At 33.4% G+C, this 10,771-nt stretch overlaps 1 protein-coding gene across 8 annotated transcripts; it reads left to right on the forward strand.

The window, feature by feature from the left end:
- Nucleotides 1–454: 454 nt before the first annotated feature.
- Nucleotides 455–10,463, forward strand: LOC100249562 (uncharacterized). 8 transcript variants are annotated; one of them, XM_059737598.1, is made up of 7 exons: nt 533–664; nt 819–885; nt 973–1,226; nt 2,701–2,822; nt 9,660–9,730; nt 9,823–9,909; nt 9,994–10,463. In XM_059737598.1, exons 4-7 carry the CDS (start codon nt 2,732–2,734, stop codon nt 10,249–10,251), a joined length of 507 nt encoding a protein of 168 aa, XP_059593581.1. In that variant the 5' UTR covers nt 533–664; nt 819–885; nt 973–1,226; nt 2,701–2,731; the 3' UTR covers nt 10,252–10,463. The 8 variants fall into 8 exon arrangements, with proteins under 8 accessions (XP_010651543.1, XP_019075856.1, XP_002264937.1 ...); XM_019220311.2 differs by lacking the exon at nt 819–885 and having other exon boundaries at nt 499–664; nt 978–1,226; XM_002264901.4 differs by lacking the exon at nt 819–885 and having other exon boundaries at nt 502–664.
- Nucleotides 10,464–10,771: the final 308 nt, after the last annotated feature.

Consider the following 10,771-nt stretch of genomic DNA (forward strand, 5'->3'; position numbering starts at 1 on the left):
TATTTGACTCTGTCTTTTAGTAGTAAAAGTCATCTTGGCTTTTTCACTTTCTATATAAGATTTATAGATTAAAAGTTCTTTTGGAGTTGAAGTGCCCAATGTCCTAGGCATCCAATCTTTCAATCCTGTTTGGATTTAACATAATTCAGGCTTAGATACCAAATGATTTGTGTTAGGTTCTCTCAGTTTTAGTAAAATACGATTTTTCTCATTGCTTTGTAAAAGTGGTAATGAAATAACACATAGAAGGTGCATATTCATTATTTGCAATTAAGATAATAAAAATAGTAAAATGTGAATTAAATCTTTATAAATATAAGAATTCATTTCATAATAATTTTTAAAAATGTTTTTACCTCTTAAAAACACTTTAAAATATTTTTGAGATAAAAATAAGGTGTTTGGTAAATTTTAAAAAACACTCCTAAAAATAAAAAATATGAGAAAACACTTCAAAGTGGTTTTTATACAATCACTTGAGAGATGTTTTTCTAAAATAAAATACTTCAAAAATTTTGAAATATTCCAAAAATGCCCGTGATTCTCGATATCTTCCTTTCCCTTTCACTCATACCTCTCTCCTTCAGTCTCTCCTCCACAGCTCTCCGACTACACGGTAGGAAAGACGCTCCACTTTCATTCGACATCGTTGATCGGATCGAAGGTAACCCTCTGTTCTTTTGTTGTTTTTCTGTTCCTTTTTTATTTTAATGTCTGATTGTCTTGAAATGTTAGTTAGGGTTTTGGGTTTTAGGATTGTTTGGTTAGGAGGAAAGTATGAGAAAATGAAATCTGTAAATCCTCAAATGTTTTTACAGGAATTACTTCCAAGCCTTAACAATTTTAGATCTATTTTTCAATAGAGCAGTCGAGTCTCATTTCCCAGTACTTCTCTCTCTAAAACTCTCATTCTCTATTCTGGTTCACATATGCAATTACTCTGTTTAGGGTTTTTGAGTTCAAGTGTTGCAGGTCAGTTTCTTTTTTAAGGAAGATATTCGAAATCAGTCCACTTACGGCCCAATTGCTTAAAAATTAGGCCATCTCAGGCTCAGCCCATTATTACGTAGCCCCGATCTCTGTTTACACACGTGCATTGCATCATCCCTACTCCAAGCATTTCGGTTGGTCTCCGAGCTTAATGTGCCCCGCCACACAAGAGCCTTCAATCAATCATCCCGTCCCTTTCTTAAAACGGTGCGATTCGGTCGATTTCTGAGTTCGAGGTACTGTTCTAGTCTCTAATCCAAATTCAATCAATAGACTTGTACCCTTAGAGACAATCGTTTGGATGCTGAGAAAACAATGAAAAAACGAAAAAGAAAATTTTGAATAATAAAATTTTCACCATCTAGGGTTCGAGAATACAGAAAATTGCACTTTACCTAAAACCCATATGACTCTCTGGCTTAGTTGATCTGAGTCTTTTTTTTTTTTTAATTTAAATTAAATTATTATTATTATTTTATTATTATTTGTTTCTTTTAGATTTTTAGCAGCAATGAAAGTGAAGAGATAACGTAGTTATCATAATGTGGTTTGATTTATTTTTGAGGGTTGGATTTCACTTTGCGTGCTTTATAAGTTGGGAAAGCTATTGATAGAGGTTTTGAATTCTAGGGTTTCTCTTTGAACAATCAAAATGAAATTTTTGTTAGATTATCGGTCTTTGTTACTTGAGAATGTTTTCTGGTATAAAAATAGGTTTAGTTTAGACAATGAAAAAATGAACCAAAAAAAAGACCTAAATTTTTTATTTGACCTTTTCTGCAACGGTATTTCAGGGATACAGAAAAGTGCCACTTTACTTACAATTCACACTGCTGAGGGATTTTTCTTTATTTTATTTTTATTTTTTGGAAGCAAAAGAAGAGAATAACATAGGATGAAAATGTTGTTTACTTTTATTGCTCTATTTTCTTGGAAACAAAATATAAGGCTAGGGTTTCTCTTTGAAGGCTTTTAACCTATCCATCTGGGAACGATATCTTGTGCTTACATATAAAAAATGATTTGGCTTGAATAAATGTTTACTAATTTGACCATGGAAACATAAATGGTACCGACCATCTGCCAATGAATCCCAATGTAAGTGGAAGCTTTTGGAAGAAAAGGAAGAGCAACAAAAAGAAGTGAAAGCTTTTTATCTTTCAAAAAGGAAAAGAAAGAACTTTAGAGTGCAAAATCAGTGAAATGAATTTAATTTTAGTGGTTGTAATTGATATATAATAAAAAGATAAATTTATTATGATTATTATAGTTAAATAATAAAGACGCCAAATATGAAGGGAAATAATTGATATAATAGGGGTGCTTTGGGAGGAAAAAAGTCTACAAAATTTTTGTAAAATATGGATAGGTATAGATATAGATGTAAGTATAGATGGATTGCTTGCTCTTTTTTGTGTTTTGTTTATTTATTTATTTATTTTTGAGTTTGTTTTTGTTGGATTTTATGATTTTATTATGATAGATCAGGAGAAACAGGGGCATGATGATGATGCTTTACTTGCGAGGGTTACTTACCACTGCAATGTATCTTGTTGTTGGAAAGATTGTAATTATATTCTTAGAAAACTGTTGATATGATGATTATATTGCAAGTAAGATTTTCAAATGTTGGTCTAGGTTTATTGACAACTATAATTAGAATTATTTTCTTTTTAATTTATATTTTATTTTATACCTTTGGTTTTGCAGTTAAATTGGGTTGTGCAGTGGAGTAAAAATAATGGCTAAGAAAAAGCAAGTTGCTAAAGAGGGGAGCATGGAGGAGCCCAAAATGGACATGAGGAAGATTATGAAAGAAATCGAGTTTTTGGGTAATTAACTTATCAATTAATTACTGCCTTTTTGTTAATGTTAAAGTCTTATGCAATCTATTTTTCTTGGAAGTTTGATGTTTCATTTTGATGTCATATAGATTAAAGTTCAACCCAAGAGTTTTCATGCCAATATAAATGGATGTGATCCAAAAGCTAGTAGAGAAACAACAAATTGCTTTTGTGATCTATCTTTGCTCCATACTTTGTATGAAAGTATGGTTGGGAAAATCTTAGACACAATTTATTTTTTGAAAAAAAAAAAGGGAGAAGAAGAAATAGATGCTAAAAGAATCAGACTCTCTACCACTAAAAAAATTACCATGAAAAAAAAAAGTTCAGTGGCTAGCTGAAACACATATGTTTCCTCCCTCTTTTCCTGTGCACATATTCTCTAGTTTGATCAGCTGTTTAGTTTTATGTATCTTTTGATCAATTAGGGGAAGTTGAAAACCATACATCTCTAACACTCGAGAGGGTTTCCTCCATGTAAGTTAGTTGTAGGAAACATGTCATTGTAAAACTATGTTACATGGTTGAGGTACTGGCATTAGGTGTGTGTATGTGTCTAGGTGTTGGATCATTTGCATCCCAAAATTTTAACACTGGGATTAGGCTTAAAAGGATCTCAACTATGGCCACAATTTACTTGGATGTAATATTAATAAAAAATAAATTAGCACTAAACATAAGCACAAGGAGAAAAATATAAGTTATCTTTAATAACACTTGGTTAATTGTAGTTAGAAAATATATCTGTTATATCTTTTCTATTTTAATAAGATGTTAAGCGTTATATTACAACTAATTGTACATGAAGAACCTATTTATTATAGGCCTTTTATTTTAATAAGATGTTGGGAAAAATATTTAAGAAAATATTATACCACAATATTAGTGAACTTTGACCAGTTTAAAACTTTAAAAATTTATATTGATTTTATTATAAAAACGATGTTGATAAAACATAATTCATGTTTTTTAGATTAATTATTAGAATTTATCTTTAGTTTTTTTTTTTGATATCTTAATTTCAATATTTATCATTAAATTTTTGTGCTATTAATCATTCTATTTATCTTTAAATTTACATGATATTAATTATTATATTAATCTTTAAATTTTGTCTATTATAATTTTAAAACTAAGAAAGAGATAAAGCAGTTCTTAAAGTACAAGAGTTAAAAATTATTTCAAAAATTATTTTTCTTTTATTCCAATTTATTTTATACCATTATATTATATAATTTTTTTTTAAAAGAAAGAGATAAAGCATGAACTAATTGTATTTGATGCAATATAAGTATAATGAAAAAATTAAAGAAAAAATAAAGCAATACTAAGGTAAACAACTATATTCGATGCAATATAAGTGTATTTGACATGCACCTGTATTATATCATGTCAACATGCACCTGTATGGTATCATGTCAACATGAACCCATATCATATCATGTCAACATGCACTCATATCATATCATGTCGACACACTCATATAATATCATGTCAACACACACTAATATTGTATCATGTCGACATGCACCCATATCTTATCATGTCAACACAAAAAAAAATTGTGTCGCATCATCTCAACATGAAACGATGTTGTATCATCTCAATATGAAACATGTTGTATTATGTCAACATGGGTATATTGGCTGAAATTAATGTATCCGTGTACCACAACTATACACTCTTTGTTCACAAATTCTAATTAAAGCTTAACAAAAAGCTATTATATGTGCAACTTGCTAAATTTTAGACAGTACAAAATAATAAAGTGGGTGGTTGTTTCCCTACTTGCAAGGGCCAAAAATTCTTTCACAAAATAATCCATCTTTTTCCAGTTTATTAGTTTTTTAATGCAAAGTATAGGGTTTGTAACCTCTCCAATTATCTCTCCATTAGGTTGGATTTTATTGGCCCAAGCACAAATATAACAAGTATACAACAAGAAAGAAGCATAACAATAAAAATTGGAATTAAATGGATGAGAAAGCAATAAGTTTAGAGTGTTTTGGAGAAGGTTATCTTTTAGTATTATTTACTGTTGAGTTGTTATAGTGGTTTGGTCCTTTTAAGATAATAGTTAATTGCATGTGAAAATTGAGTGAAATCCTTAAGGCCCTGTCCTTTTTCTGAGAGTTGAGTATATGTCACATGGTAAGGTAGGGCAGAGGAAACTATGCATGGTGGTATGTGAGGTTGCATGCAAGAAATTGTAGGATTGAGTGTTGTTATCCATGTCTCCAGACATGGTTTTGCGTCCCCATCAATGAGATTATTGCATTAGCAAGAACTCCAATCAGATTCAAAACCTAAATGGCTTTCATTTCAGGGGATGAAAACAAAGCTGGGATCAAGAAAGGCAAAATACTGGAACCTTCTCATTTTTTTTTTTTTAATAATTATAGAAGTTGGATTCAAACTGGAATTTTTTGTAAAATAACTAACCCAAGTTTTCAGAATTAATTCTAAACCATCTGAACAGTTCTGGTAAGTCACAATCAAGATTTCAGGTGGTTTCTTGATGTTGGGATTTTTCTGGTTGGACTTAAAAGGGGAAAAGTGAAGCCTGAAGGTCTGTTAGTTTTGTTAAAGTTCTTGCTCTTAATTTGTAAAAGAAATGCAATAGATTTTGGGAAGACCAGAAGATTTTGGGAATTGGATTATTGTATGTTGTATGGGGTGATGGAGGAACTGAGAACCCAAAGGAAAACGAAAATAGGGTATTCAGAGAAAAAAATATTTAGTAAGACATTTGTGTGATTCTTGTCTGGTATGTTGAAGAGTTTGACCAAGGATTTTTTTTTTTATGGGTAAAAGGATATTATATTAAATAAATAAAGTATACACGAAACAACCAAAGCCAGAAGGGGCTAATACACAAAAGTAAGCAACCCCACCCTATGTGGAACTTAACCAATTCACAAAATCTAACATTGATATAGAACTATCCCCAACGTACAATTTAATCCAATTCTAAAATAGATACAAAAAAGAACTATTAATTGGTTGTTCCAAACTTTCAAAATTCTCAAAGGTTTTCCTTTTTCTCTTCCTCCAAATGGACCAAAAAAGGCATAAAGGAGCTATTTTCCAAGACTTTTTCCTTTTTTTGCCAACTAAGGAGCTGCCCCAACTCAAAAGCACCTCTCTCACAGAAGAGTGCATCACCCATTATACATCAATTAGAGTAAAAATCAGCTGCCACAACATGTGAACTTTCAAATAGTGCAGGAGAATATGATCACTTGTTTCTTCTTTTGCTTTGCACATATAGCATCTGTTAGGCATCCTTTATCCCCCCTTTCTAAGTTGATCCTGAGTCAATATCTTAGCACAAGTTGCTTCTCAAGCAACAAAGCTAGCTCTTACAGGAGCTCAAGAGTTCCAAACTATACTATAAGGGAAGGGCTTCGTTCTCCTACTTGCCAAGGAGGTGTAGAAGGACTTAACCGAAAAATCATCTTTTTTTGTCTCCAATCAAAGCATAACATCATCAATACCCGAAGAGATGGAGTGATTATGCAACTTCCCAAAAAAGGCATCTAGTTCCTCCAACTCCCAGTCATTGAATTGAACCGTGTATTAAACCTCAGACCCCAACTACCCCCATCCCAAACATCAACCACCCACCCAAGGAGAGTTAGATCTTTACCAATGGAATTGGAGATTGTTGCTTCACTGGGTGCAATCTGGCCTTCCTAAAACATTCCAGTGCCTAAAACTGTCTCAGGACTAGATTTTACGTTCGTGTGAAAATTCAAGTGGCAATTCCTCCCTCTTCTTACTTTTGGATGATGGGTGTCTTATATGATTCCAGGTCACTATTCTAGTAGTATGTTTGTCTCTGTCATACAACCAAGCGGTGCTTATGTCTTTATTGTCCCACTTATTGGGAGAGACTTCCCTTTTATGGAACATGAAAACTGAAAGTATGATAATTTGCTGAACTTCAAAAGAAATCAGTTATAAGATACAAGTAGTTGTTATTGGCCATAAAAAAAAGGATACAAGTTCTTACATTTAGTTTAGGCAAAAAATAAAAAATAAACAAACAAGAAAAGGACACTGGAAATTTGATTGCAGAATTTGCATTAGGCAAGAGAACAAAGACATGGTTTTTGATTCCTCTCATTCCTCTATGGTGGGTTTAGACTTTTGTCTATTCAGCATGTTTGTTCCAATGATTCTTGAACTGAGGACTCTGTTGCATAGATTCTCACAGCATAAATGCTCTCTCTATAGGGACTTTGTATGAATGGCATAGCTAGAATTTATGAGCAACATGATGTTCTTGTTGTTCTATGGTTATGTGGGTGGTTTTTGATCCAATTAGAATTGTTTATAGATAATTTTTCTCATTTAGTTATTTGCCAATAAGTTGCAAGGGTAGTATTGGACTTATTTTTCTGTTCTTTTGAGACTCCACTTAAGTAAGATTCTCTCATTATAAATTTCTGTTGGCATCCTTAGTTATGATTCTAAAAGCACATGTTCCCCAATTCTTCCCGCAAATTCATTTTCATGGGAATGTCAAAATTGTTTTCAAACACTCAAATCTTAAGAGTAATATCTTGTATCAAATGCTAAGCTCTAGAGCAAGCCACCACAGACACATCAAGTGTGGGAGTGCCTTTTATTTACTTCTTCATATCCCTATCCAAAAATTTAATATTATCTGTGATTTATTCATTGTCAAACTTGTATTTATTGCTAAACTTAAGGTATTACAATGAGATCACTAGTTCTTTAGTATGGTTTATATATTGATGTTTTTTTCCCCCAAAAATCTGTGATACTGCAAATTGGTTTGTTGGGATAAATGAAGTAGTTGCTAAAAGTTGTTCAAAAGTCATAACTCTAAATCTCAATGTCTATGTGTGGAAGTCTGAAAGTGTTTGCAGAAATTCCTTTCACTGTAATTTCTGAGGATTGGAGTTAACATCTCACAAAGTTTTCAGAAATTCTTTTTTTGCTGATTTCTAGTGATTGGCATTGAACTGTTGTGCCATTGTGGGAAGGAGCTCCATCTCCTGTTAGTGCCCTCCCTTCCTATTGGTTGTCTCAAGAGTCAAGCTCTTAGTTTTATGGATGCACAATGATTCAGGCCACCTTGTATTGAGAGCATTTTAGAGACAACAGGGAAATGTTGATTTGGGTCTTCACCAAACTGGCTGGTTGCAGATGGTTCATTGAGGTGGAGTTGCTATTGTTATTGTAGAGAAGAGAGGCCGCCTTTAATGGGGTGTATGAGTCTCATTGTCAAAGAGGACACTTCTGATTCTTATCTCTTGGGCTTCCACATGGAGCAGAGGCTTGTGGAGGTATGATCTTTGGATTTGTTGGATCCTTTATTTGTCAAGGAATGTAGTATCCTCCATGTGCGAGCCCTGACCAGCTCATCAGGAGGTTGACAGTCTGTGAAGAGGGGACCTTTGTGTTCCTTTGGGGGTGTGTGTTCTTTGATGAAGGGACTACCATCCTTCTTTGTATTCCTTTATTTCTTATAGCTACTACCAGTTTACTATCAAAAGCAGAAAAAAGAATAAAAGCTAAAATCCACAAAAAGGATGTGGTATCACCCCGTTGTGAAAATCATAGTAGTTGTGCATGGCCTACCACCAGCTAGTAGCGAGTTCCTTCATAAGGCAAATAGTAGGGTTTGATTCCTTCTGTTTATTGATGAAATTTTGACAACCTCTAAACATTGTAAATTGGAAAACTATTATGAGATTCAATAATTGATATTCTGTAGAAAGTGGAACAAATTGAGAGTTGAGATTGACATCAATTGTGGTCATGAATCTACCTAGAAAGATTCCATGACAAAAGTAATTAGATGGAGATGATTGTCAAGCAATTCATTGAGGTTTAAATTTCGGCTAGAATATGGAACAACCAAATCGAGTATGATGCAGGTCAGCCCTAGAACACAGAAGAAAGGTTGTTAGTAATCAATTTAGGTTGAAATGGGCTTCATGGGTTTAAAGTGAAAAATTGGGATATATTGATAAAAACCTTATTAGAAAAAAGAACAAGCCATCTAGGGGAAGGTTGAGGCATCTCACCTTAATAGAATAAATAGAATCCCACTTTTTTTTATCTAGGTTTGTGAAATCTCACCAGAAGAATGGATGTATCTAAGCCTACAGTATAGAGTGTACCAAAATAGTTAAGTTTCTCCTAGATGGGTGGGGTCTGGCTTTAGATTTCACTTCTCAGCCAGGATTGCATTGAAGGTTTCTCAAAATTTCACCCACTTCTTAGCAGTGGTGGTCTTTCTTGGGCAGTGCTGGGCTTCTGTGCACGTGTCTGGTGGGGGTGGAGTTGTGTAATGTGGTCTTGGAATGCAGATGCAGACACTGGAGAGAGAAGGGTTGGTTGGGCCATCATTTCACAAAGTTTCAGTGTATTTTAACTGAAATTCATCAAGACTGGCAGGATTTTTCCTTTGTTTCGATAAATGATTAAAATACTCATGGTGCTCCATGACCCTTGAGTTTGACATGGTAACAAATCTGATTAGGATGACTTGTTTTAAAATTGTTACATCCAAGTTCTCATGATGGTACAATTCTGATAGTTTTGATTGCAATCTAATTGAATTTTGAGTTGATATATTTCTAAGTAGTTTGATGTAAAGATAAATGTAGTTCCTATTCAAACTTGACAGTTTTTTTCTTCTGAAATGAGAACATTTATCAGATGTATCATCGTGTTCATATTTGTTCCATGGTTTTTGGGTACCTTTGATTTCAGTCCCATTCCATTGCATAGTTCTTTATGCAAGTTTCGCGAGTCAAAGCTTACTTAAATTTAATTCCATTTCAGGCTCCTCACGAATGACCTGGAAGGAAAGAAAGGAGTTGGAAAATAAGAAGATAGTTTCTTTAGGTGGAAAGGTGAAAACATTTTTTATCTGTATTTATTTCTTTATTATTTTAAAACTGTAACTTATATATGTAATGTGATTAAAGTTTCTTGGATGTTATAGCCTCCTAAGAAGCAGAGACTGCCATTAAGTGTAGCACGAGCACAAATGAAGAACCAAAAGGAGAGAGAACAGAAAATGTTGCAAGAGGTGATTGATGTTTTGTTCCGCTTTTCTAGTTGATATCTCATCTGACCATTTTGCAAAACTTGTACTAACTATTTTTGTTCTTAGAATTTGATTCTTGGACGATTTGAACGGAAGCTTGGTGGTGGAACTAAAAGAGCGGTGGAGAGGCGCATGCCTGAGGACAGAGTGCTGAAATCAAGTGAAGGTCATTTCAGAAACGGTGTATTAGATGTGAAGCATTTGTTACATTCTGGTCCATCTAGAAACAACGAAAGCAGTAGCAGCTATATCAGTAAAGGAAAAAAGAAAAAGGGTGGTGGAAAGAACAAACGAAGTAAGGGAGGTGGTATAAAGCTCCACTGAGCTGATCTATCAAAAACACTTGTTCTTTAGTAGCAGATGGAAATCAATTTTGTTTCTATTAATATCTATAGAAAATGTGTTGGTGATTTTAACTCCTTGTAAGAGGAAGATGTGTGTAGATTAGTTTTAAGAATGGTCAGTGATCTGGCTCGTCGGTCTTCGAGGCTCTTGCATGACTTGCATTTAATTAGTTGAAAGAGATTTATTCATAATATATTAAGTTAAATTAACCCTTTCGCATAAAATTTCTTCAACAACACTAAACTTTGTCCAAATTAGACCATTTGTTGGGGGAGTGTCTGATTACGGTTGTCTAGCAATGTCTTCATTCTTGCAAAACCTATGAAATTCTCACTCTTTTGTATGCCCAAGCAAACATATGCAACAATTTAGTAGTGTGTTAAACTAAATAGGAGGCAGAAATTGTAGCTAGACTTGGAACTGTACTACCCTATAATACATGAAGACAATTGCCTTAGCACGTTGAAGGATGACCTCTTCTCATACATAATACTAGGTT

Source organism: Vitis vinifera, chromosome 6, assembly GCF_030704535.1.
Source record: "Vitis vinifera cultivar Pinot Noir 40024 chromosome 6, ASM3070453v1".
Taxonomy (NCBI): Eukaryota; Viridiplantae; Streptophyta; class Magnoliopsida; order Vitales; family Vitaceae; genus Vitis; species Vitis vinifera.

Excerpts from the sequence above, each read along its gene's own strand:
- LOC100249562 (XM_010653241.3), top strand. The coding sequence starts at position 2,732 with ATGGCTAAGAAAAAGCAAGTTGCTAAAGAGGGGAGCATGGAGGAGCCC. Across the intron at positions 2,823-9,659 it reads GAAAGAAATCGAGTTTTTGG|GCTCCTCACGAATGACCTGG; the intron begins GTAATTAACTTA and ends ATTCCATTTCAG. Across the intron at positions 9,731-9,822 it reads TAGTTTCTTTAGGTGGAAAG|CCTCCTAAGAAGCAGAGACT; the intron begins GTGAAAACATTT and ends TGGATGTTATAG.